The following is a 23,248-nucleotide window of genomic DNA, read 5'->3' on the forward strand; positions in this document are numbered from 1 at the left end:
TGATATATATGCTGTTTAATTGGCTGTGACTTTGGTCGAGCATCTGATGTACCGAGTGTGTTTGTTTCAAGGCTGGAATGTAACCGCACCAAAGCTTAAACCTGTATGGCTGCGATCCCGTGTAGAACATCAGCCAAAGCCTGGATAAAAGACAAAATGACTGCATGTTTTAGAAATTTCATCATGGGAAGATGGCAGGAAAAATGAAGGATTGTTTAGCACTAATTCTCAGCGAATCGTGTATAGTTGGACGTAATGATATGATCATGAAGATCGTCGTGGTGGTGGGCAGTGCAGGATGGATAGGGCAGATAAAAGGACCGGCGTTGCTCATCCTTTTTGACGAATGTTATTATTCGCTTATATATTGAATTTACAACAATTACATACACTTACAGCACTTCAATTACCTTGTATTTATACTTTTGAATACTGCATATAATCACCACCATGACGCCCAGCACGCTCAGCATCGTGGTCAAGAACAACACGTCGGCGTCGCAGCTCTACGCCTTCGTCACCGGCCAGGCCGCCCAGGGCGTCTTCTTCCTGAGCTCCGACGGCGTGACGCCCTACTATCCAACATCGCCATCGTCCACGCTGCAGCCGCTGTCGCAAAACTGCGCCGTGGCGGTGGGCGGGCCGGGCCAGAGCCGCACGTTGACGGTGCCGCAGCTGGCCGGCGCACGCATCTGGTTCAGCCAGGCGAAGCCGCTGACGTTTCTGCTCAACCCGGGCCCGGCGGTGGTTGAGCCGTCGACGACAAACGCCTCGGACCCCAACTACAACATCCAGTGGGCGTTTTGCGAATTTACGCTCAACACGACGGAGCTGTATGTCAATGTGTCGTATGTGGACTTTTTTAGCATCCCGGTGTCGCTCAAGCTGGAGAATGCGTCGGGCGTGGTGACGAGCGTGCCTGGGATGCCGGCCGGGGCGCTGGATTCGGTTTGCTCGCAGTTGAAGGCGCAGGCGGCCAAGGATGGTGCTGGGTGGGACAAGTTGGTGATTCAGAGTGGAGGGAGCAATTTGCGTGCGCTGAGTCCTAATTCGGGGAGTGTCATGTTTCCGGGCTTGTTCAGCAGCTACTATCAGTCGTATGTGGATGCCGTGTGGAAGATGTATCAGACGACGGGCCTCACGGTCAATACGCAGTTTTCCAACTGGGGCAACGTCGTCGGTCACACGGATGCTTCAGGCCAGAACCTCGTCTTCCCCTCGGGCTATGGTTCATTTGCGAAACCTGCTGCCGTGGACATCTTTTCGTGTGACTCGGGCCCCTTTGCGGGCGGCGCGAGCGTGACGGCGCAGCAGTTGAACGTCGGGGCGAGGTTGGCTGCAGCGTTTAACCGGTCGACGCTGCTCAACGGCGGACAGCAGCCGGAGGGCGAAGATGTTAGTCAGTATTACCAGAATGCGGTGACGAACCACTATTCGCGGATATGCCACGCGGTGAGCGTTGGCGGGAGGGGATATGCGTTTCCGTATGATGATGTTGGCAAGACGGGGGGAGTGGACCAGAGCGGGTTTTTGAGTGATGGGAATCCAACGGTGTTGACGATTGGGGTTGGGGCGCCGCTTTGATGTGTTTCTCACATTTATATGTTTGATGTTGTAGATGGTGAGGAAGGGTTGGTGTAGATATTGTATATAAGGGACGCAGTTGGTTGCTGCATATGAGTATGGCACGTATATATCTTGCTTGTTTTGTATATACATATTTGATTTGCATGGCATGTTTTGTATAAAACTCACTTATATCATTTGTCATTTACATCTGTCTTTGTAGTAGACGAGTATAATAGAATTGTATACAGTAGAACCATCATACTGCTGTTAGGACGTAAGATTGCGAATCTCTCGTTACAAGATCTAAAACGGGTTCCATACTTGGCATCTTACATGTTCATCACTTTCAGATTTACTAGTGACGACTTATCTTGTCTGCATAAAGATACATCTTGCTTATCCTTGTTTACATGTGCAGTGGCATTACCATGTATCTGGTATATTGCTTCATGTACATTATGCTGGTACACGGCCGCAATTATTCCGTAATCCGCCCAATGGCAGCTTTGCTCAGATATAAAGAGGTAATAAATGCCTTGATCCGGAACAGAGCACAAAGTAAAGACCAGCATCATGTTCCTTTGGCATGACAGACCTTGCCAATTCATCCTTCCCATGCATGATGGATCTCACCCAATTAGCCGGCGTCGAAATCTAGCCCGTGTGACTGCAGCCCTGCTTATCAGTCCCAGAGTTTAGGCTTCAGACACACATGCCGTCTGCCCTGTGAAACACCCAGACGGAAAAAAAAGAAGCGAGAAAACAAGAGCCAGGCCGTTGCGCCTAATTGTCGATGCGCAACACAACATGCTGAATTGAATTACCATCTAGCCGGCCGGCTCCGACATCTCCCATATCAGGTCCACCAGCCTAAACAAGCGCCGGGGAACTCTTCTCTTCCCCCCTCTTGTTTCTACCACTAGCACGGGCCTCTCTGTCGCCTGTTCCCCTGGTTTGCGATTAAATGAGATGACAAGGAGCGGAGATGGGCCAACTCGGCCGGGACTGACTGACAGATTGGGCTGCTGGCGGCGGTTTGGCATGTTTCCGTAGATTCCATGCCTTTTCCAGTGCAACAGTTTGATGCGAGTGATTTTGAGTCTCTCCCTGTATACATGTATCCTAGGTACATTGAGCGAGAGATGTTCCTCGGCACAGGTTCACATGTAATACTACAGTACAGGAGATGTGCAGCACAACTTGCCGTGTTCAATAGCGATCCATATCTAATACCAATGCCCTGCCTTAGTGCATTACAAATACTGCTCCTATATCACCACCTCTGCCAAGCCGGGCAGCAACTCATGCATATTATGTGCCTCGACTTGTCGTCGTACCGGCGGCGGTGCACCGTTGCGTCTGATACGACGCTGGCTCTCGCTGCGGTAGTAGTTGATACCTGTCATGCATACGGAGGACTCCGTAATATAGTATTGCTTATATTGCTGCTGCCCACCTTTTCCACCGACGCCCTCCCACTCACCGTTGGTGCTAGCTGTACTGTATAACTAGGGAGGCATTGCCGTTGCATCTTGGAAGGGACCATTTCGTAATCCTATCAATCCTTTGTAGCGGTACCTGACAGCTGCTAAGACGGTACCCGCGGCCTCAGTGGCGTCTGCAGCGCGTTCCAGTACCTGCTTAAACGGCCTCCAGCGTGCCTGACTTGCTGCCCCACCGCATCTGCTGCGGCTCTATCTGGAAATTAGAAACACACGCAACGAATCCATCTCGACCCAAACCCATCCCCGACATCCATCCTCCCCCCACTCTGCGACAGGCCCAGCAGCCTTCACTAAATACCTACTATCCAACTGCCACGCTTGGCCCAAAGACTAAAAAAACGCCCATCGTGGCCAGCGTCCAGTAACCCGCCGCATATTACGGTGCAGCATCCAACGGTGCCACCAACGCCATCACTCACCACTTGCATGTGCAGGCAGTTGTAGTGCTACTTCGGCTCCTCCAGCCAGTCCGATCCAATCGCCCATTGCCGCAATCCCCACCTTGTGCGTCCATCTCGACGATTTCGCATCGTCTGTGCATGAACAACACAGAAAGAGGGGGGAGGGGAGAGGACGAGGGGCCATAAGTTTGGGCGTCCCGGCTCTGATCCCGATCCTGGTCCGGTCCTTGGTTCTGATCCCGGCACAGAGCAGCCTCGATTTATTGCTGTATAGAGCGAGCGAGACGCATGGGCAGGGCTAGACAGGGCCTCCAGCATCTATCATCTGGACCTGCTACTTTCTCTTCTTTCATCCTCACTTGGTAAATAAACTCTGGTCCTGATACTGCTGGTAGTGCGTTCTACCTGTAGTGGCGCTCTCCAACGACTGTCTCAACAGAAGCGAGAAACCGAGGGACTAAGAAACTTCTGCCGCCACCATGGTCTACTGCGGCAAGCCCTCCAAGGGCTGCTCTCACTGCAGAGAGCGCAAGATCCGAGTAGGTTTGCTTTGCATTGTCTAAGCCTCCATCTATCCTCTTGTTTCCTATCGAGCCTTACCTTCACTGAAAAAAAGGCACTGTGGCTATTGCTTACTTACGTCTCCTCTCTTTCTCTCCCGCCTGTAGTGCGACCAGAAAGAACCGGGATGCGGCCAATGCATCAAGCGCCGCATAGAATGTCCCGGCTACCGCAACATGGTAGATCTCATGTTCCGCGACGAAAGCAACGATGTCATCAAAAAGGCCAACACGGCGAAGCCGCGCATGAAGAAACTGAAACATGGCGGACGGGCCGCTCCGAGGCTAAGCACGGCGCCTCAAATCGCGCCACCACGCCCATCGGCGGGCGCTCTAGTCATCCGCGACAGTCCTCGACCGTCGTCCGAGGCCCTGGGTCCCTTGAAGCGTCGCTCCAAGCAGTCGCCTCTCTTGTCCGTCCTCCTGGCTGGCCCATATGACGACAAAGATGGCTTCGACGAGGATGCCTGGGTGACCCATACCTATCCGTACGAGTGTGAACGTATTAATCGTCGTGGCCGTAGCGACGATAGCTTTGACGACGACGACAACTATTTTGACTTCGACTTGGACGGTCCTGGTGCCGACGCCCTGGTCCATATCCCATATGCGCCATCCATCTCTCTCCAGGAGCGTGGTACTGCCTTCTTCTTCTCTCGCTATGTTGCCACCGATCTTGGCTGTTATCAAAACTACGACTTCATCTACGATATCTGGAAGCCACCTACCATGAGCCGGCCACGCAGGTTCGAAGTCCCCCCTCAGGCTCCACCTCTCAAGAAGGCAGATGCCCTCATCTCTGCCGGTATGACGGCCGTTGGCTTGGTTGGTCTCTCCAAAATCACTGGTGATAGGGAGACAATGTTGCGCGCCCAGCAGAGCTACGGCGCCGCTCTCCAGTTGGCCAACGCCGCCCTCCGAGACCCAAGGGAAGCTGTCGAGGACAGTACCATGTTGGGCGTTCTTATTCTCGGCACATATGAATTCATATCCGGACGCACCCCACAAACGCTCCACGCTTGGCAGGAACACATTAATGGTGCCGCTACGCTCGCCACCCTGAGAGGCCAAGACCAGTTTCACACAAAGGCCGGCGTCAGAATGTTCACTATGCTGTGCCACTCTGTGCTCATCAGCTGCATCCAGAGCGGCCTTCCCATGCCAAAAGCCATCGTAGACTTGAGAAACGAATTGCGAAACGTGGCAGACAGCAAGCTGCCGGCATGGCGTGTTATTGATCCCCTGTACAAGGCCCTTCAGATCCGACACGACATTAAGCATAGGCGCATCACCGGCATGGATGACATCATCGGTAGTCTCGTTGAAATCGAAAACGAATTTGAAATGCTCATTGGGGGACTGCCGCCATCTTGGCGTTACCAGAATGTCAGCCTTACCAAATCCAACCCGGCCATCATGGGCCAATCGTGTCACGTCTATCCTGGCCTCACCCAGGCCACTTCCTGGAACGCAGTACGAACCATGAGGATACTAGTCCAGGAGACAATACTGGAGCAACTGTGCTACAGTACTGAGGATCCCACAACTCTTCCAATGCACCATCAGTTGCATCTGGTCAAGGCAATGAAAATGCTGCGCAAGCTTGGTGAAGCTGTCGTTGGCAGCGTTCCTCAGCATTTTGGCATCGTCAGCTCCCGAGATGTCAAGTATAACAAGCATAAAGGGGCAACTCGGCCTACGGTTACTGCCCAGAATCAGTCCTCGACTATTGTGTCAGCGCCTCTCTTGCCGCCGGCTCTTGGAAGGGATGAAAGCAAATCTCCCGTCCCAGCCTGGCAGCGAGAGAGCGTAACGACGCGGCCGACGTTGCTGGATCCGACACAGTCAGAACTGGGCAACGGTCGAAGCGACTCGGAGAGATTCTTGACCCTGGCTACGGCTAGCAACACCATCATCTGGCCACTGTATACGCTTGGCCTGTCGTCCTCTTGCACCCACGAGACGAGTGCCTACATCGTCGATAGACTCATGTCCATCTATCGCGAGACGGGTTTGGAGCAGGCCCGAGTTGTTGCGGGTATGATGCAAAACAGGCAAGAGTCCTTGACTTGGGCTAGCATCCCAACAACCCGTCTACCGTCTTTGCCTGATGATGCATTGCCTCTCGTTGTATAGACATATCTTTTTTGACCTTGGCGCTTTTCTTGATGTGCCATTTGACTTTACTGCATATATTTGGACCCTTTTTTCGTAGATCTTTTTTCATTCTTTCTTTTCTCTTTAACGATGGATATAATGGGCTTTTCCTTTTTCTAATGTTACGATTCTATTTCACATCTCATGCCGGCAGATTAATACTTGGATACTAGTTCTAGATTGTATTACATTATATATTCATTATCTCTTATATACCATATAGATTGAAATCTCGCTGTCGCTGTCGCACTGATGATTTACTTTACCAGCTGTCAAAATTTCCAAATCCACCATCCGATTTCATCTTTTTCCGTGGCTGATTCTCCCATGTGTTCACATCATCTGTGTCATCATCTCGTCCTCTTGTACGGCTATTTGATGCCTGTCCCACTGCCTCCTTATCCAGATATTTCCCTATACTCTGCTTCGCGTCGGGCTTGTCAAACGTGCCATCACCTCTGAGCCGCTTGCCCGTCCACGTCGTCTTGTCGTCCTCTGTACCGCCCAGCCTCTGGATCTCCTCTTGCTGGCGATCGAGACGCTCCTTTTCATTCTTTTGCGCCTGAAACTCCTCAAAGGGGTCGACGAAGACGACAATGTCCTTGATGACGATCTTGTTGAGCGGCCGGTTGGAGCCGTCGGTGGGGACGTCTTCCATCTTGGAGAGGACGTCGAGGCCGGATTCGATGCGGCCGAAGATTGTGTGCTTGCGGTCGAGGTGGGGGGTTGCTTTGTAGGTGATGAAGAATTGGGACGAGTTTGTGTTTTTGCCTTTGTTGGCCATAGAGACTAGAATTTGGTGACTGGTTAGCTTCGTAGATCTATAGAAGAAGAGAGAAGAGAGTTTCAAACTTACCTATGCCGCGCGCATTGTGTGTCAATGGGCCGTCGAATTCGTCGTTGAAATTCTTGCCCCATATGCTGGAGCCTCCTTTTCCTGTGCCCGTGGGATCGCCGCCTTGGATCATAAAGTTGGGGATGTTTCGGTGGAATGCGACGCCCTTGTAGTAGCCGGTTTGTGCGAGTCTGATGAAATTCCATACGGCCCTGGGTGCCGTTTCGGTCTGGAGCTCGATGGTGAGGTTGCCTAGGTTGGTCTCTATCCTGGCGTAACCTTTCGCTTTGACACGCTTAGGCTTGAGCATGAATTCCTCGTCTGTAAGGAGTGCTCTTTCGCCGCTCGTCTCGGGGGTTAAACCAGTGCTGGTGAAACTGGCTGCGGCTTTGCCAGTGGTGTATGCTGCTGCGTTGGCTGCAATCTTCTTGTCTTGTATCGCGGCTTGCCGTACGACGGCAGACGCACCCTGCTTCGACTTTTCTAGCGCCCCTGAGCTCTTGTTGATGTCGCCGCCTGCTTCTCTTGCTTTGCGCGCCTTTTCTACGGCAGCTTTCGCCTTGAGCACCTTGTCTCCCATACTGCCCAGCGCGCCGGCATTGATGTTTCCGGCCTGGCGCTCTTCTTGTTGCTCCTTTGTCAATTGCACCTGCTCGCCATCTTGTAGGTACTTGAACTGGTCTAGGTTTCGGCTCGCCATATTCTGGGGATCTTGCAGGGTGATGATGTCGGCGCGCGTAAAGGGCTGGTCGTCGATCAAGTCCTGCCACATCTTGGCCTTGATGTTCATGCGCTCGACGGTATCCCACGCAAAGACATTGGCGTAGTTGCCATGTCGGATCGCGACAATGTGCGTGTTGTCGGTAAAGACTTTATAGGTGACGGGGTCGACGAGATCGCCTTTACCGTCGCTCAGGCCGGCGCCCAGCGAGTCGGCTTCTGCATTGCGCGCAAAGACGAGGCGGATGAGGTCCTTCTTCTGCAGGGGCTGAGAGTTGACGGGGTTCTGGTTCGGGTGCTTCTCGAGCCAGGCGGAGATGACCTCGACGTCGAAGATTGTGCCGTCGGGGGTGCAGACGGGGTTCTTGAAGGGCTGGAGGGAGGCGGCGCAGAAGTTGAAGGGGAGGCGGCGGAAGGGGATCTGGGTGTTGGAGCGGGAGGAGTTGGCGCCGACGCTGGCGGAGAAGGCGTCTGCTGAGGACCATTCGGAGTGAGTGATCTGGAGGAGGAGAGATGAGAGTCAGTATGAATGGACTTGGAGATGGGTATGGTGTTGAGACAGAAAGGAAGGGAAGAGCTTACATAGAGTTTATCGGTACCTTTTCCCATGGTGACCGATTGATATAAACACGCAGATACTATACAAAAAAATAAAAGAAAGAGGCGGAAAGACCATGCAGCGTGTTTGTATGCAATTGATGAGTAGGTGGATTGTTTGAAGAATGTTAGATCATAGTATAACATGCATGTGAATGACGATGGACTTGCTCTAGAAACAATCGTTCCTTATCGTTATCAGCGCCTGGCTAGCGCTAGACCACTAAGGCTCTCTTCCAGGTCTCTTCCAGGTACCAAGTCTGCGCCAGCCGTACAGTACATCATCGGTACCGCGATTCCGAGCTACCCCAGCCGCAAGCAGAGCTGCCGCAGCCGGCTGCGTAATTCCCTCTTACGTACCTCCCGGCAAGCTCGCATCTCCAGGTACATCGCCAGGTACACCGTGCGCGCGCCAATCCCGAGAAGCTCAAACTGGCCTTGCTGGACTCGTTGAATTTGTGCCACCTTGTAATAACTTGGCAACGCAATCAAGGGGGACGACTCTTGTGTTTGTATAACACGCGATTGTCCTCTTGTCTTTTGAAAGCCCTCCGAGCCACCTCGAAAATATTCACCCAATTTTCCGATAGCAAGCGACTTTCTTAACTGTGGCCGTGCGGGAAATGGTCGTTTAATAGCTGTACCTTTTGCTTGGCTGCCGCGCAATTCGCAATCGCTGAATAAACCCAAACCGCCAAGGTTTTCCACGATCCCCTTTCACGCCCGGACGAGCCGCTTCACTTGTTCGACAGCAGCTGCTGGTCTCTGCTATCACACAATCGTCACATCCTCTGCGCTGCCGCCAGCATGAGGCCTCTTCTCGGGCTTCTCGCCCTGGGCATGTCCCTCTGGACCGCCCAGGCGCTGGAGGTTCCAATGGTAATGAACGAATGCGCGCCAAGTCTTGGGCACTGCATTGGCTAATGGTGTCCTCTAACTCTAGAACGAAAAAGAAGGCTCTCGCCAGTACTGTACCGGTATGCTTCCGTAACGCAAGATGGCTGTCCTCGCTCTGCAAGCACCAGGAGTTGACGAGTTTGAATAGGAATGTACAGTCGCAAGTCTTGGGGCGGTCCGGTTGATCCCTTTATCCTCGTCAAATTTCTAAACGATACTGCCCCTCAAGGGGACGATCCCGTCGCCAGCCTGGTCATATTCGAGTGGAGAGATGGCAATCTGGTGGGAATCCCAGATCCAGACCTACAGGCCCAGGTAAGGCAGTCCATGGCGATATCCATACATAGTACACGGCTTCGTCATTTACTGACAGTGCTTTCTAGCGACTGCAGCTCTGCGACGACGGTGCCATCAAAAACGGATACTGCGGCTCGGCCGATAAGGGACAATTCGTTCTGGCTAAGAATGCGACCGACTTGTCCAATCAGGTCATCTTGACCAAGGCTGTCCACCTGAACAACCCGGTTCCCATCAACTATCCCGTCAAGAAGACTGGATACTACTGTGTCCTCACCGAAGGATTCAACATTGATAAATACAGTGCCGTGGTTGAATTCCGGAACGCCTATGGAGAGCTGCCAGCGACCCAGATCCCGAAGCTCCCCTTTTACGGCGGAATGTCCATTTTATACGCTTTGGTAGCTGTCTTCTGGGGCATGCTTTACTTCCAGCACCGACACGATATCCGTGAGTATTAATCGGCTATCTTGGGCTTTTAAAGTTGGTCTTTACTTTTGCTGACGACGGGTTATTGCAGTCGCTGTGCAAAATTACATCACGGCTATCCTCATCTTCTTGACAATTGAAATGATTTTGACGTGGGGATTCTATGGTAAGGAGCCATATTGATATGTATAAATATATGCACTGCTAACTGTTATATTTAGATTTCCAGAATCATAACGGGACTGCCGGCGTGGGTAGCAAAGTCTATCTCATCGTTATTGCAGTTTTAAACGCCGCTCGAAATTCATTCTCATTCTTCCTTCTTCTCATTGTCTGCATGGGATACGGTGTTGTCAAGCCTACTCTTGGGCGCACCATGATCTACATCAGGTGGCTTGCTGCTGCGCATTTCGTTTTCGGTATTGTCTATGCAGTCACGAGCTTGCTGGTATCGCCAGAAAGTGCTGGTAAGTTGGGACTGTCTTTGCCATAACCTATTTCTTGGAATACTAATTGTCAAATAGGACCTTTTGTTCTTCTTATTGTTCTCCCACTGGCTGGAACTTTGACTGCTTTCTACGTTTGGACGCTTAACGCCCTAAACTTTACCCTCAAAGACCTGCGGGAGAGAAAGCAGCATGTCAAAGAAACCATGTACAAGAAGCTGTGGTGGGCTATTCTCATCAGTGTCTTGGTCATCTTTGGCTTCTTCTTCTTCAACAGCTTCACCTTTGCGTCGGCCAGTGACCCCGATTTCGTTCCTTTCCACTGGAAGACTAGATGGTTCATCTTGGACGGCTGGCTCAACATTGTGTACTTTGCTGATGTCGCCTGGGTGGCATACGTCTGGCGACCAACAGTCAACAACCGCCGCTTTGCCATGAGTGACGAGATTGCCCAAGACGACGATGGAAACTTTGAAATTGGAGACATTGGCATGCCTGACGACTCGGACGACGATGAAGAGGCGGCGATTGGCAAGCCCATTCATCTTGGACAAGACAGCGGCGTGACAGGTGCTGGGCCAGCACAAGCTAGCAGCAGCAGAGCCGCACCAGGCTTGCAGTCACAATCAACAGCTCGTGCTGTTCCACGAGAGTCCCTTGACGGAGAGACGATATTTGCAGTTGGCGACGAAGACGGCGACAAAGGATCGGACAGCGAGGGCCACAGCGATGATGACGAGGATGCTAAGCTTGTGCACAAGAAGCTATGATGAGGAGACTTGTTGAATTTTTGGAAACGCGTTGGGCTGTAGAATGGAATAGGAACGGAACTGGCTTCTAAGGAGTTATGAATAGGGTTTTCGTACCATGATTGCTTTCTTGTTTTTCGGTGTAGAATAGAGAAAATTGACTGAATATGACTAATAGGGGATGGACCTTTTGGTGAACTGGGCAGATATTTGGAGAGATTGATAAGGGGTCTACGAATATTAACTTGTCTCGTTGAAGTAGCTTTTTTTTCTTGGGTCCCAAGAGATAAGCATAGCCTTCGTATAAAACCATTGGTATAGTAATATAACATTAATGAATACATTTTTTACTAATGCCGGTGATACTGACCAAGAAGCTCTAAACTTCTGTTACATCACCTCCAAAACCAACTGGTCGACGACGTCCGTCATTCTCAGGCAAGATAGCCAGTGCCTTGTATACTTTGCCCATGCCATTAGGTCCTCGATCGACCAATCTCTTCCACGCCTTCTCAATGTCACTAGCCGCAGATGGGGTGATACCAGGTACCTTGCTAAGAGCCTCTGCACGTTCACGAATACCCATGAGCTCAAGGAAGTCAGCCTGGGTGATTGGACCATGGACCTCGATTCCGTCGCTGGCAATCGTGGCAGCCTCAGCAATGGCATGAAAGTCGACGTCGGCGCTGAGATCGACCAGACCTGGGGCGGCAAAGGGGCTGACCATGCGGTGCTGGCGAATACCGCGGAGGGAGTTGACGGGGACCGTGTCAGCGGTGCCGTAGTCGAGGATGAGGGCGGCGCCGCTGGGAGTTGGCTTTGGGTGCTTGGGGGAGCCGCCGATGCGGGAGGCGAAGTCTGTGGCGTAGAGGGAGGCGTCTGGGCAGATTTCGATGACGGCGCCGGGGGTTTGCTTGAGTTTGCGGTAGCGGGGGGAGGATTCGGGGAGAAGGCGGGAGTGGCGGGTGGTGGAGGAGGAGAGGACGAGTTGGAACTCGGGAGGGGGTGCGGTGGTGGTGTTGGGGGCTGAGGATGAGACGGGGGGAGTGATGGATACCATCATTTCACGCCATTCCATGGTTGGTGTTAATGTTGATGCGGTTGTGTCTGGTTGGGAAGAAGGCGATGATGATGGTGGTGATGGAGAAGACGATGTTGATGATGATGGAGTGGCCTTTGAGGCTGGAGCTGGAGCTGGAGCTGATTGGAAGGTGTGGATGGGTAGAGCATCGAAGAATTCGTGAGCTACGATGAAGGGGGTCTTGTCTGATTCTATTCAGGGGAGTTAGTAACATGATGGCTGGTAATGGACGGTGTAATGGGGATGGCACGAACCTATGGGAATTGATTTAATCGTCTCGGTCCAGACGATTGGAGTTGCTCCATACTTGCTGGGACTATGGCAGCCCGCGTTGGATTCGGTAGATGGTGCGTCAGGACCGCAGAGGCGCTTCTTTTGTGTCTCGCGAAGCTCACGGCTGGCTTCTACCATGAAGACGCTCTCGATGCTGTTGGCCATTGCTGGGAAGCGCTGGATAGTCTACAACGATGAGTGTGTTAGTTGTCATATATACATATATATATGTAGAAGAATGAGCACTTACACGAAGCATGTCGTCCATGAGAGTGCCTCTGCCGGGTCCAACTTCGATGAGCTGGACGCCCTTGCTGGGTCGGCCCTGGCTGATCCATTCGGCGATGAACCAGATGCCTAGAAGTTCACCGAAGATCTGAGAAATCTCGGGAGATGTGACAAAGTCTCCTTTGGCGCCGAATTGGTCACGGTCTTGGCCAACGGCTCCAGTGTAGTAGCCTCCAAGATCGCCAGTCAAGCACATACGCATGTAGCTAGCCAGGGGGACAGAGCCGGTAGTCTAAGGAAGTATGGTTAGCAGTGCTTTATAGATTGGGGGCTGAATATTTATTTAAGACGTAAAGGGATAAATTATAGAGGAGTTGAAGTATATGAAGAGGGTGTGTTTGTGAGTTTTCATACAGATATAGCTTCAAAGAGCTGTTTGGCCAATGGGGTGGACCATTGTCTCTCTTCCGAGAGGCGAGCGCTAGTTAATGAGAAGCTTCGATAAGATGATGCTGATATTGATGAGGTGGCAGCTGATTTTCTGGAGAAACGACAAGGTGCTTGAAGTAGAGAGCCTGTCAGCCTCTGTCTCTCGAAGGAGACGGCTCTGGAGAGAGAAGCTGTGGCGGCGATGATGGGCCTCATTGCGGCAAGTGCAGTATTTTTGTGCACCTCTTATTTGCTCATATGATGACGAATGAAATAAATGAAATGAATGGCTATTGAATTGAGCAGTGTCAATATTTTAATGAATGTATAGCTTTTGGCTAGCAGCTCTCAGAAGCTTGCTTGAATGTCGTCGACTTGACCAAATAAAATCGGAGCTTTTTTTTCTGCCGAGGGCGCCGTGGGTACATGCAGGTGGCATGTGCTGAGCGCCATTTGGCAGGTACCTACATTTTGCCGCCGTTTTCGAGCTCTGGAAGCCTCACTAGAGCTGCTACAGCTTCGACTACGGCTACGCCTGAGCTGGTTAGAGGTTGCTGGTTGATAAGATAAAGCTTTTAGTTGTGATGGTGCCCATACCAAAGTACATGATGATCTAAACACTTTTTAATGCCCCTAAATTGAATCAGGTGTTCAATGGGAATGCCTCTAGTTGACAACTAGTACTTCTTTGAGTGATAGTCTGGTGTTTTGCATCTACTTCTTTTTCTCCAGCTTGTTGCCATTTTTACTCACAATGTTTTGGCAGCTGTTCAAAGTCTTTGGCAGTAAAATAGTAGACTACAACTAATGCGGTATTAGCCTGCTGCTGGAGGCAGTGACGAGACTAAAATGTCCGAATGACTTGAATCCTCTACTGCAAAGCATCTTGTCAAAGAGAAGATATACTAGCTAGCCCGCTGCATCTACAAATACATCTTAGATAAGCTTGCTTACTGCATGCACTCTTACTGGGCCCAACCGCTCGGCACTGTCTGCTATCCGCTGCGGCCATGAAAAAAGGAGCGTCTTGAGTGCATCAGCAGATGCAAGATGCAAGGGATGCAGCCAATTCCAGCAGCAGCAGACACCTAAAAACTCAATGGGTTGATCTGACGCGGTGGGGGCTGAGACGCGCCACCGTTGTTGATGGCACTGAGGTATGGATGTAAATTGACGATGAGAAGTGAGAAATGACTTGCAGGTTTCTGTCTATTCTCAATCTCAGCAGCATGTCAGCTGTATAGGCAATAGGGACCCCGAGCACCACTACCGCCATCCATTAGGGCAGCACAGGGGAATACGAGCTAAACACTGCTGAATGCACAGAGGCGAAGCACCCGCGATCCACCGCATCGCCACCAAAACGGATTTTTCTCGTAATGGGGGGTTGATCCACGATGCGTGCAGGCAGTGGCCAGACTGCGCGCAGGTACCCCCTGTTATTACCAGCTGTGCGGTCCTTACTAGGGCCATAACGCGGGATACCTGGGCGGAGACGACAGCATAAAGAGGGGGGAACGGGTTTGGCATGCACGCCATAATAGCGGAGGGAATACGAAGAGTCGATGGGAAAAACACGAGCTGGGCGGCTCACATGGTAAAAATAGGAACAGCCCGTCGAATCAGAGGGTTTCTGCAGCCACGAGTGCGGTTCTGTTTAACGCTGTCGAGCATCTCATGCAATGCACGTATGATTTTTATTTTCATTTCTATTTTTTTTTTTTTTTTTTTTTTTAATAATCCTTACTTTTTTTTTTTATTTCCTTGCTTCTCAATGTTGTTTTTGCCTTTGTTTCTCTTTGGTCTTGTCTGCTGCAAAACCTAGTACCTGCCCTAGGCTGACTCCTAAAGTAAGCTTCCATGATGCATTAGCTGTGTTTATCCCACTCTAAGCGCCGCTCCAACTGCGCATAGTCGACGTGTATGCACTGTAAAATAAAATAATCATCACATGTACAATGAGCAGTCCAACTCTCTATTGATCAATCTCTCCATGGACTCTGCTACAAAACCCAAGTATCCCATGTACCTGTACGGCTCCGGCCAGGGCTCTTGTTTTTATTTATTTTTACCAACGTAGACCTGCGCTAGCCCCCGATTCCGCCTAGCCCACCGACCACCCCCTGTCTAAAGCATCGCCCGCTACGCCGGCTTGGGCAGTAGCGCGGCATATTGGCTTCTGGCCGCAGCCCGCATCGGCAACTACGAGGTACCTGCTCCATGTACACGATTGCAAAGTCGACAAATCTCGGGCCTGCGCTCCTCGCTCGCACTTCTCCCCTTTTTTTGCCCTTCTCGCAGCTCATCACCACCAGAGCCTCCGTCGTCTTTCTTCATCGTCCCTCGCTTTTCCTGGCCAACCTGGTTGTCGTGCTCGCGACTGCCTGACGCTCGCTTCGCCGCTCTGCTTCCGCTTCAGCTTTTGATTTGAATTTCCCGTCTACCGGCCAACGATCCGACCCGCTTGTTGTACAGCCCGTCAAGACTCACTTCCACCCGCGAGGAAGCGCTTATCACTGTCTTGTCTAACCGCTGCGTTATCGATTTTTTGTGGCGAGCAAACGAATCATCATTCACGTTTATTTCATCCTTTACTGCATCATTCAAACCTAATAGGGATCCCATCCTTGGCTCTGTTTACTTGGAATTATATATACGCTAGTGTTGCTGCTGCGCGCTGCTTTTGCCTGTGGCTTTCATTCTATTTTCACTATTGGATTAAACAACCATCCTTGACAAAATGCGTCCCACCGCTACATTGCTACGAGTGGCCCTGTGCCTTTCCTCTGCCGCGCCTATCGTATCAGCGTGGCCAGGCTGGCTTCCCGAACTCGACGCCCTGGTTGTTCGTGCTAATGCTGATAGCAAAGGTAGGCACACGCCTTGGTACATGTATTTTTGAGGAGCATCATCTAATCAAATTAACAGAGGGCAATACTGCGCTGCCCACTGGCCCCTCCAACACTGGCGGCGGTAACGAAGGCAACACGGCCACGCCAAGCGCGTCCGCCAACCCAAAGGACTCCAAGACCGCCGACAGCAAGGACTCGAAAACCGATGACAGCAAGGGATCGTCCAAGACTGACAGCAAAAACGACCACAAGACTACTACCAAGAAGAAGGAACCTACACACACCACGTTCGATCCCGAAGCTCCCCCAGGAAGTGTTGTGATGCAGACACCTGGTGTCTTTGCCGCTGGTGCCGCCCTCTACAAAATTGGCGACTACGTCACCTGGGGCTGGAACTACACGAACCTGCTTGGTACCCCAACTGCCATTGATGTTCTCCTTGGCTGCTCGGCTGTCTCTGAGACGTGGACTCTTACGTCCAACATGACGTTTAAGACTTCTGTGGCTTACACGTGGAACAGCGAGGTTCAAGCAACCGACGTCAACCAGCCCCTCTCCAATAACATGTACACTCTTATCGTCAAGGATTCGGATTCCGCAGTCACTCAAATCCCCGACCCTGGCTATCTTGGCACCTTCTCTTCCTATACTTTTGGCTTGTACACTCCCCAGCCATACAAGAATTTTGACCAGTGGACGTGCGACGCTTGCAACGCAGCCATGGCCAAGCTCGATCACCATGTTCTTGGATTTGCTGTCACCATGGGCATGGTGACTGTGCTCAGCTTTACTTGGTTCGTGGCCGGGGCGGGCCTCGCTTGATTTAGAGCGTTGTTTCCAATAACGCATAAATCGAATTGCGGCAGCGCATTTGGCATGTGCTGTTTGATGAGCTGGGTCTACCATGGTCATTTTGGTTGGCTATTTGCATGTAGCCAAGCGTCTTCATGAGATTTGCATGCTCTGTATACGGTGAATTTTTTCTATTTTGTTTTACAGCTTTGGAGATGGGGCATTAAAGGCGATAACTGCGGGTCATTTCAAAGGCGTTTTGCATCTCTTTGAACTGGTGTTTTTGCGTAACACTTTTGCGCTGCTTGGATAAAGAAGGAAGGAGTATTAAACTGTTTTGGACGACTCTTTTCATGATGGGGCCACTCAAGAAAAAAATTAGCTACAAGTTTCTAATGACATATACATTTAATGGGCTGCGAGCCTTTTCATGCTGGAGAGATTTTAACGTTTGACCTGCCCCAATAAAAGAGTTGACTGTGTATGCATGCTTGTGCTGGGTGATGTATCTATGGCTGTATGGTTGATTGCCTTTTTATCCTCCAAATTGTAGAGCATTAACATTATAAACAAGAAATGGCTGTTATATATATCTCTAAAATGCAACACTCGCCATCATACCATCCGTAAACTGAACCCGGCGCCCTTCTCTTCCTTATTCCTTCCCTGAAAGATGCCGCTAAAGTCAACATCTCCAAGGGCCACAGCCTGTCCACGGACAGGGGCATCAGGCTCATGGCGCCGTCTCCTCTCTTGGCCAGCTTTGCTGGGGAACGTAGGAAACAAGCTCTCGGGCTTGGGCTTGGGGTCCTGGCGGAAATACTCGTGCTCGAGCATCTCCTTGGCGGACGGTCTCTTGTCCGGATCCAGGGCGAGCAAGGTATTGAGTAGCGAGGCGCCGGCAGTAGTGAGGTTGGGAAATTTGGCGCGGATGACGGAGCCCGTGGCGAGGGGGGACTGTTTGGGGAGACGAAGGGTGCGGGCGTTGGGCAGGCGGCGGAAGGAGGGCCAGGACTCCTCGGTGGGGAAGCCGCACAGCTCAAAGATTTTGGATATCTGGTCGACCTCGTTGGAGCCCTGGAGGAGAGGCTCGCGGGCGATGAGCTCGCCAAAGATGCAGCCGACGGACCACATGTCGACGGCGGCGCCGTAGGAACGGGTTCCCAGGAGGAGCTCTGGGGAGCGGTACCACAGGGTGACGACGAGCTGGGTGAGTTTGGGGGCCGGTTCGCCGACGTACCGGGCCATGCCAAAGTCGGCAATCTTGAGGAGGCCACGGTTGTTGAGGAGGAGGTTGGAGGTCTTGAGGTCGCGGTGGAGGATGTAGTTGTCGTGGAGGTAGGCGACGCCGGAGGCGAGTTGGAGGAGGAGGCGTTTTACTTCGGAGGAGAGGAAGGGTTCGGGCATGTCGTCGAGGATAGATTTGAGGTCGTGTTCGACGAATTCGAGGACGAGGAAGATGGAGCTGGTGATTTCAAGTTAGCTTCTATTTGAAGGAACTTTTTGATAGTGTGATTATGGATGATTCTTACTTGTCTGGCTTGCCGACGTCATTGCCCACGACGACCTCTTCGAGCTTGACAACGTTGCGATGCTGACAGCGTTTGAGGATCTGGATCTCGCGTAACCCTGTTACTGGCAGGCCGTTGGGATCGCCGGCCTCGAGCTTTAGGCGCTTGATGGCGACGACGCGCCCCGTGGAGAGCTCTGTCGCGCGGGCGACGAAGCCGTATGTGCCCTCCTCGATGTCATTGAGCTTGTCGTAGTGGTCGACGCTGCGGCTGGGGATGAAGCTACTGCTGGAGGGGGGTTCGAAGCGGAGAAGCTTTGTGGGTGCTGAGGTAGATGATGAGGAAGGTTCAGGGGTGAGTTTTCGTCGTTTGGAGGGTCGAGAGGGATCGTTGTCGTTGTCATCGTCATCGTTGAAATTGGAGTTGTTGGCTTGTTGTACTGCTGCGGCGGCTTTCCTCCTTTGTTCTTCTTCTTCGAGCTTTTGTGCCTTTTCAGCCTTTTTGCGGCGCTTTTCTTCCTTTTCGCGCTTGAGCTTTGCTTCTAGCTCGGCGTCTTCTTCGGTGTTTGCCCATCTTGACTTGGGCTTGGTGGACATTTTCTGGTGTCCTTGGACTTGCGCGCGCTGCTGGTTTTGTTTCTTCTGCTGCTAGCCGATTTGTGTTTTGAGAGGTGGTTTTCGGGAGTGAGATGTATGCTGGTAGTAGCTAATTGATTGGGCAGCTACGAGTGTTGAGTCGAATTGGTCGAAAGATGGAGTTGAAGCAATGAAGTTGTAATACGAAGACTGAGCTGAGGTTCTATAAAATACAGTGGGTCGGACTGCTGCTGTCTGGGGTCTGGTTGCAGTGCATGGTCCGTGGCGTGGGGCAGCCACATGCTATTTGGGATGAAAGATGGGAGCTGGAAGATGGAACCTCTTATACGGGCAGTATCAGAAGATATTATAGGGCATTTAAATCTGGCTATTGGCTCTGATTGCTTGAAAAACATAATTCGTTATCATTAATTCTGAATGACGTCCTTCTATCAGTTGATGCTCCCTCATCTTGGTTCGACTGTTGAAATTGAACGCTGGCCGTTACTCTAGTATATCAAGTCTCTAATAGATTATATATAGTATATCCGATAGAGAGAAACCCTTTTTATCGTCCTTGGTATATCCCCAAAAATCATTTTTACTCGCTCTGCTTGCTCGCCTTCTGCTGCCTCTTAATCTCCCGTCGCTCCTCAACAATGCTCGCAATCTTGGTTCCAACCTCGCTTCCCAACTCATTAAATCCCTTGATGACTCCGTCAGAATCGCCATCGCCCAGCTCCTGGCTCATCTTGAACTTGCCCCCCATCTGCTCAATCTTGATTTCCAGGCCGATGATGGCCTTCTTCATGATGTTGATATACGGCTCCGGCGCATCAGCCACTTTCCACGCCGAGGGTTTGCCGCCCTCTCCCGTGTATCCCATCGTGACCTCTTCGTTGAAGCTTGACAGCGCATCAATCTGCTTGTCGAGGAACGAGGATGTCTCTTCAGCGCTTGAGTCTATGAAAAAGGTCGCCTTGCCGTAGACCTGCACGGCGGCGTAGTTCCAGGTGGGCACGACCTTTGCCGTCGCTGGCTTTGTGGTGGTGTAGAACTTGGGCGTGACATAGTGGTGGACTGGTGAGGTGAACATGACCAGCACGTCCTGCTGCAGCGTCCGGGAATTGTCGCCGGCGGCCTGGCGCTCCTTGATCTCCTCGATGATGGCCTTGGCTTGCGGGTTTGCGCGGGCCATGTGCGCCCTCAGGTAGCCGAGCTCTGTCTCGCTGGATTCATCCTCGACGTGCAGAATGAAGGGGATGTGGCTGGTCTGGATGAAGGGGAAGTTTGGCGAGGAGATGACGGTGGTGAACTGGCCCAGGGGATTCTCGCGGACGAGCTTTCGCAGAACCGGGAGGCTCTTTTCCGCGTGATCGTTACGAAGATACATTTTGAAGATGAGTTGATTTGAAGTTTCTCTTCTTTTTTTCTTAGTTTTCCTTCTTTGCTCTTTATATCTTGTGGTCGGTTAAAAGCAGTGCCGCTGACTGAAACACAGATCGATCTATCACCAAGTGTCTATATCGCGTGACTATCCTCTGATGGCTGTGGATATGTTCCAACCGCATTACTTTATATACTGCTGGCACTAACACACCCGGGGCCGAACCGGAGGGCGCAAGGCGTGGCCATTGCTATTAACAATCAATTGATTTAGCTGGGTTGTTACGCCTCCCCATGTGGAGCTCGCTCACCCATACTTGACTCAGTTAGTCGCCATTTTTTTTGCATCTCCGATACAGCCCATAATGGGAATTGCTGGCGACCTGATTGGGCAATTGTTTGGGGGTTTTAAAGCGCTGGTGTTGGCTGTGGCGTATGCGTGCAGCGTCTAGTGCGCTGTCTAACCTAGACGGTATATAATATCCTTTGAATACTCCGAGTGCAAGTGAGCGACGGAGATTGATTGCTATGAGTCTTCTTCTGGATGAAGCGGTTGTAATTGGCGGCGATCAAAGCCAAATCAAGACTGATGAAGCTGAAACATCTGAATTTGTTAAAATTGTCTTTTTCAACAATGTGGATGTTTTATCAGTGTATAAAGATTGGCATTTATACCGCGCATATGATATGATTTGAGTTGTTTGGTCTCTACATTTTGTTGACCATATGTATTTTCTCTTTGTTGGTCTTCCAAATTGCCGTTATACAGCAGTGTCATAGGGTAATCATCATCGTAATTTCATTTCATCACTATGTACTTATATATGGTACCAAGTAGCCGACCTGTCGTCGTATTACCATGTACCTGTGTATGTATATTTTGTCAGCCTCATCAAATTGAGCATTACTCCAACCAATCTTTCAACTCATGAGCACCCAAAAAACAGTCCAATGCCTCCGTCACTGCCAAGACGCATACTTTTGTCTTTTGTAGTACCAGCCATAGGGAGCCAAAGTCATATGTCCCCCTTTGCCATTATAGTCCTCCCGCTGGGATAGTGTAACTCTAAACTGCGACTCCTCGGCCACTCCCTTCACCCATCTCGGGTCACTAATGCGAGTATACCATTTTAGCAAGTCAGGGAGAAGATATACATCCTGGGCACAATAAGCCTGGATGTCTTGTCTAAGAGGACGTTCATTAAACACCTCGTAACTCCCTCCGTGCTCTGGACTGAAGAGCATCTTGCCATTTTCCTTGGTCTGCCCGAACTCGAGTATCTCGCTGTCTGAAAGAGGGGCGTCGTCTTCGATGCACTTTGCCAGTCCTTTAACAAACTTTCTAGCGAAAGGCCGAGCGGCTAGCTCCCAGAGCTGGAGGTCGACTACACCGGCAAGTTTGATTTGGAAGTGGCTGTAAAGGGCATCTGAATCGTTCCGGACATCAAAAAATACCTTGGGATTGGTCTTTGACTCCAAGGTATCTCTTAGCGTGAGGCGGCCTGTTGTCCCTGGTGTTGAAAAACATTTCTCTTTGAGGACGAAAACATCAATGAGGTAAACCTTTTTCGTGGGATGGATATAAAGCTGCAATATGGAGATGGTACCGTGTGTGGATAGGTTAACTCCTTCCAGGTCGACATATATTGAAGGTGGTTCTCTTGGTAGGCCCTTGAGGGAGTCTATAAGGCCGACAAAGCAGGGACAGTGTCAACAAAAGTCCAGTCCGAAGGCTTCTCCATCTCTACTTCTCTTGGGATCTTCGGGGTAAACTTTGGCCTGTGCTGTCTAGTGAAGACAAAGTGAATGGATGGGAGTTAATAAAATGCGACTTGAGACGGTATATCGGAGACGTAAAGAGAAGTTTGGATGCTTTCTTCTTCTCGACTCTAGGTGAAGAACTGCTTATTATATACTTTATGCATCTCAGGTAGAGTTTTTAGGCCAACGGTCACCATAATATTAACTCCTATAATAAACTTGGCCCAAAGAGAGGCTAATAAATCTTGCTACAGGCTATGGATGGTATTGGCAGCTATACTTTTATCAGAAAGCTTTTACGGTGAATTTACGATACTTACTTCACAAAGCCACCAAACCTTTTACCCATACGCTGGACAGTACTGGGTTTGGAACGCCTATGCGTCTCATGAGGCTTCAAAGGGGGCAAAGGTTAATGGCTCCCATCCAGTATTCGGTCCTGCCTTCGTAAAATTTCTTTAGGGAAAAAAAATAAATAAATCGCAAACGCTATTTAGATATACGGCGTTCCTTACTCGTAATCCGAGTAATTGGAGACGTAACATCATGTTGTAGCATTATTTACATGTAGTTAGTTACTTTATTAATTTTAAGACTGTATCATCATTGTATACCGCTTCGTACAATTAAGATGGAGCATTAATTTATTCGTAGATATAATTCTTACATAGAGAAATAAATGATTTAATTATCCATCTGGCCACAATTATTTCCTGAAGAGGGGTCTTCCGAGATGCTGAGTACCTGGGTAATCTCACTATGTTGGCTCAGTTCTTTGTGTGCAAATGGCGTGTATTTCTGACGACGACTACTGTAACCAAGAAAAAAAAAATCTTCATGAATGATGTTTAGTTTATAAGTATCTCTGTGGGTATTTTTCTTCCTACTCGGTGAAACGGCCAGAGCTCAACTGCTCTTTCTGCCTATTAAGGAAGTAATAGAGGTAGTAGAGGTAGTAGAGGCAGTAGAGGTAGCATGCTATACGAGGCTGTTGAATTTGGCCGAAAAGCTTAATAGCTCTTTGCGCCAAGTTTATTCGAGGAGTTAATCATACGGTGGCCCTGGCCTACAAACTCTGCTTGAAATGCCTCTATAATAGTTAGCTTTTCCCTTATAGCCAAGAAGAAAGAATCCAAACTTCTCCTAAAGTCTCTGATATACCGTCTTTAGTCGCCTCTTCTTGATCCCCAATCGCCAA

The 23,248-nt window shown here is 50.5% G+C and overlaps 9 protein-coding genes across 9 annotated transcripts; 4 read left to right on the top strand and 5 right to left on the bottom strand.

Annotated features, from left to right (window-relative positions):
* The first annotated feature begins 371 nt into the window (after positions 1-371).
* Positions 372-1,909, top strand: GGI43DRAFT_411527 (glycoside hydrolase family 64 protein). Its single transcript, XM_083206722.1, has 2 exons — positions 372-1,833; positions 1,891-1,909. Exon 1 carries the CDS (start codon positions 451-453, stop codon positions 1,582-1,584), a length of 1,134 nt encoding a protein of 377 aa, XP_083058001.1. The 5' UTR covers positions 372-450; the 3' UTR covers positions 1,585-1,833; positions 1,891-1,909.
* Positions 1,910-3,768: 1,859 nt separating this feature from the next.
* Positions 3,769-6,308, top strand: GGI43DRAFT_124413 (Zn(II)2Cys6 transcription factor domain-containing protein). The gene is made up of 3 exons (XM_083199082.1): positions 3,769-3,837; positions 3,915-4,014; positions 4,144-6,308. Exons 2-3 carry the CDS (start codon positions 3,955-3,957, stop codon positions 6,169-6,171), a joined length of 2,088 nt encoding a protein of 695 aa, XP_083058002.1. The 5' UTR covers positions 3,769-3,837; positions 3,915-3,954; the 3' UTR covers positions 6,172-6,308.
* Positions 6,309-6,454: 146 nt separating this feature from the next.
* Positions 6,455-8,356, bottom strand: GGI43DRAFT_424415 (peptidyl-prolyl cis-trans isomerase; the record flags this gene model as incomplete). The annotated part of the gene is made up of 3 exons (XM_083208366.1): positions 6,455-6,981; positions 7,049-8,246; positions 8,330-8,356. The coding sequence occupies 3 exons, from the start codon at positions 8,354-8,356 to the stop codon at positions 6,455-6,457; spliced, it is 1,752 nt and encodes a 583-aa protein (XP_083058003.1).
* Positions 8,357-8,636: 280 nt separating this feature from the next.
* GGI43DRAFT_411534 (lung seven transmembrane receptor-domain-containing protein) lies at positions 8,637-11,517 on the top strand. Its single transcript, XM_083206723.1, has 7 exons — positions 8,637-9,223; positions 9,288-9,321; positions 9,390-9,556; positions 9,625-9,988; positions 10,059-10,133; positions 10,189-10,434; positions 10,492-11,517. Exons 1-7 carry the CDS (start codon positions 9,152-9,154, stop codon positions 11,181-11,183), a joined length of 1,650 nt encoding a protein of 549 aa, XP_083058004.1. The 5' UTR covers positions 8,637-9,151; the 3' UTR covers positions 11,184-11,517.
* On the bottom strand, positions 11,518-13,544 carry GGI43DRAFT_411536 (S-adenosyl-L-methionine-dependent methyltransferase). The gene is made up of 4 exons (XM_083206724.1): positions 13,159-13,544; positions 12,767-13,036; positions 12,498-12,702; positions 11,518-12,434 (listed from the first exon to the last, which is right to left on the bottom strand). The coding sequence occupies exons 1-4, from the start codon at positions 13,387-13,389 to the stop codon at positions 11,542-11,544; spliced, it is 1,599 nt and encodes a 532-aa protein (XP_083058005.1). The 5' UTR covers positions 13,390-13,544; the 3' UTR covers positions 11,518-11,541.
* A 2,343-nt stretch (positions 13,545-15,887) lies between these two features.
* GGI43DRAFT_124494 (uncharacterized protein) lies at positions 15,888-17,185 on the top strand. Its single transcript, XM_083199083.1, has 2 exons — positions 15,888-16,043; positions 16,102-17,185. The coding sequence occupies exons 1-2, from the start codon at positions 15,914-15,916 to the stop codon at positions 16,845-16,847; spliced, it is 876 nt and encodes a 291-aa protein (XP_083058006.1). The 5' UTR covers positions 15,888-15,913; the 3' UTR covers positions 16,848-17,185.
* GGI43DRAFT_124504 (kinase-like domain-containing protein) lies at positions 17,185-19,102 on the bottom strand. Its single transcript, XM_083199084.1, has 2 exons — positions 18,350-19,102; positions 17,185-18,282 (listed from the first exon to the last, which is right to left on the bottom strand). The coding sequence occupies exons 1-2, from the start codon at positions 18,922-18,924 to the stop codon at positions 17,433-17,435; spliced, it is 1,425 nt and encodes a 474-aa protein (XP_083058007.1). The 5' UTR covers positions 18,925-19,102; the 3' UTR covers positions 17,185-17,432.
* A 191-nt stretch (positions 19,103-19,293) lies between these two features.
* On the bottom strand, positions 19,294-20,662 carry GGI43DRAFT_124510 (FMN-binding negative transcriptional regulator). Its single transcript, XM_083199085.1, has one exon. The coding sequence runs from the start codon at positions 20,294-20,296 to the stop codon at positions 19,505-19,507; it is 792 nt and encodes a 263-aa protein (XP_083058008.1). The 5' UTR covers positions 20,297-20,662; the 3' UTR covers positions 19,294-19,504.
* A 456-nt stretch (positions 20,663-21,118) lies between these two features.
* GGI43DRAFT_429065 (ribonuclease H-like domain-containing protein) lies at positions 21,119-22,031 on the bottom strand (the record flags this gene model as incomplete). The annotated part of the gene is made up of 2 exons (XM_083209048.1): positions 21,119-21,960; positions 21,996-22,031. The coding sequence occupies 2 exons, from the start codon at positions 22,029-22,031 to the stop codon at positions 21,250-21,252; spliced, it is 747 nt and encodes a 248-aa protein (XP_083058009.1). The 3' UTR covers positions 21,119-21,249.
* Positions 22,032-23,248: the final 1,217 nt, after the last annotated feature.

This window comes from Trichoderma evansii (assembly GCF_050947405.1).
Source record: "Trichoderma evansii strain SZMC 28006 chromosome Unknown GGI43scaffold_18, whole genome shotgun sequence".
Classification (NCBI taxonomy): Eukaryota; Fungi; Ascomycota; class Sordariomycetes; order Hypocreales; family Hypocreaceae; genus Trichoderma; species Trichoderma evansii.

Bases quoted from the DNA above. Each gene is read 5' to 3' on its own strand.
- GGI43DRAFT_411536 (XM_083206724.1), bottom strand. From the start codon at position 13,389: ATGAGGCCCATCATCGCCGCCACAGCTTCTCTCTCCAGAGCCGTCTCC. The intron at 13,037-13,158 runs GTATGAAAACTC...ATACTTCCTTAG, and splicing joins AGCTCTTTGAAGCTATATCT to ACTACCGGCTCTGTCCCCCT. The intron at 12,703-12,766 runs GTAAGTGCTCAT...TCATCGTTGTAG, and splicing joins TCATGGACGACATGCTTCGT to ACTATCCAGCGCTTCCCAGC.
- GGI43DRAFT_124504 (XM_083199084.1), bottom strand. From the start codon at position 18,924: ATGTCCACCAAGCCCAAGTCAAGATGGGCAAACACCGAAGAAGACGCC. The intron at 18,283-18,349 runs GTAAGAATCATC...TGAAATCACCAG, and splicing joins GACGTCGGCAAGCCAGACAA to CTCCATCTTCCTCGTCCTCG.
- GGI43DRAFT_124510 (XM_083199085.1), bottom strand. From the start codon at position 20,296: ATGTATCTTCGTAACGATCACGCGGAAAAGAGCCTCCCGGTTCTGCGA.
- GGI43DRAFT_124494 (XM_083199083.1), top strand. From the start codon at position 15,914: ATGCGTCCCACCGCTACATTGCTACGAGTGGCCCTGTGCCTTTCCTCT. The intron at 16,044-16,101 runs GTAGGCACACGC...TCAAATTAACAG, and splicing joins TGCTAATGCTGATAGCAAAG to AGGGCAATACTGCGCTGCCC.
- GGI43DRAFT_124413 (XM_083199082.1), top strand. From the start codon at position 3,955: ATGGTCTACTGCGGCAAGCCCTCCAAGGGCTGCTCTCACTGCAGAGAG. The intron at 4,015-4,143 runs GTAGGTTTGCTT...TCCCGCCTGTAG, and splicing joins GCAGAGAGCGCAAGATCCGA to TGCGACCAGAAAGAACCGGG.
- GGI43DRAFT_411534 (XM_083206723.1), top strand. From the start codon at position 9,152: ATGAGGCCTCTTCTCGGGCTTCTCGCCCTGGGCATGTCCCTCTGGACC. The intron at 9,989-10,058 runs GTGAGTATTAAT...GGGTTATTGCAG, and splicing joins CCAGCACCGACACGATATCC to TCGCTGTGCAAAATTACATC. The intron at 10,134-10,188 runs GTAAGGAGCCAT...TGTTATATTTAG, and splicing joins TTTGACGTGGGGATTCTATG to ATTTCCAGAATCATAACGGG.
- GGI43DRAFT_411527 (XM_083206722.1), top strand. From the start codon at position 451: ATGACGCCCAGCACGCTCAGCATCGTGGTCAAGAACAACACGTCGGCG.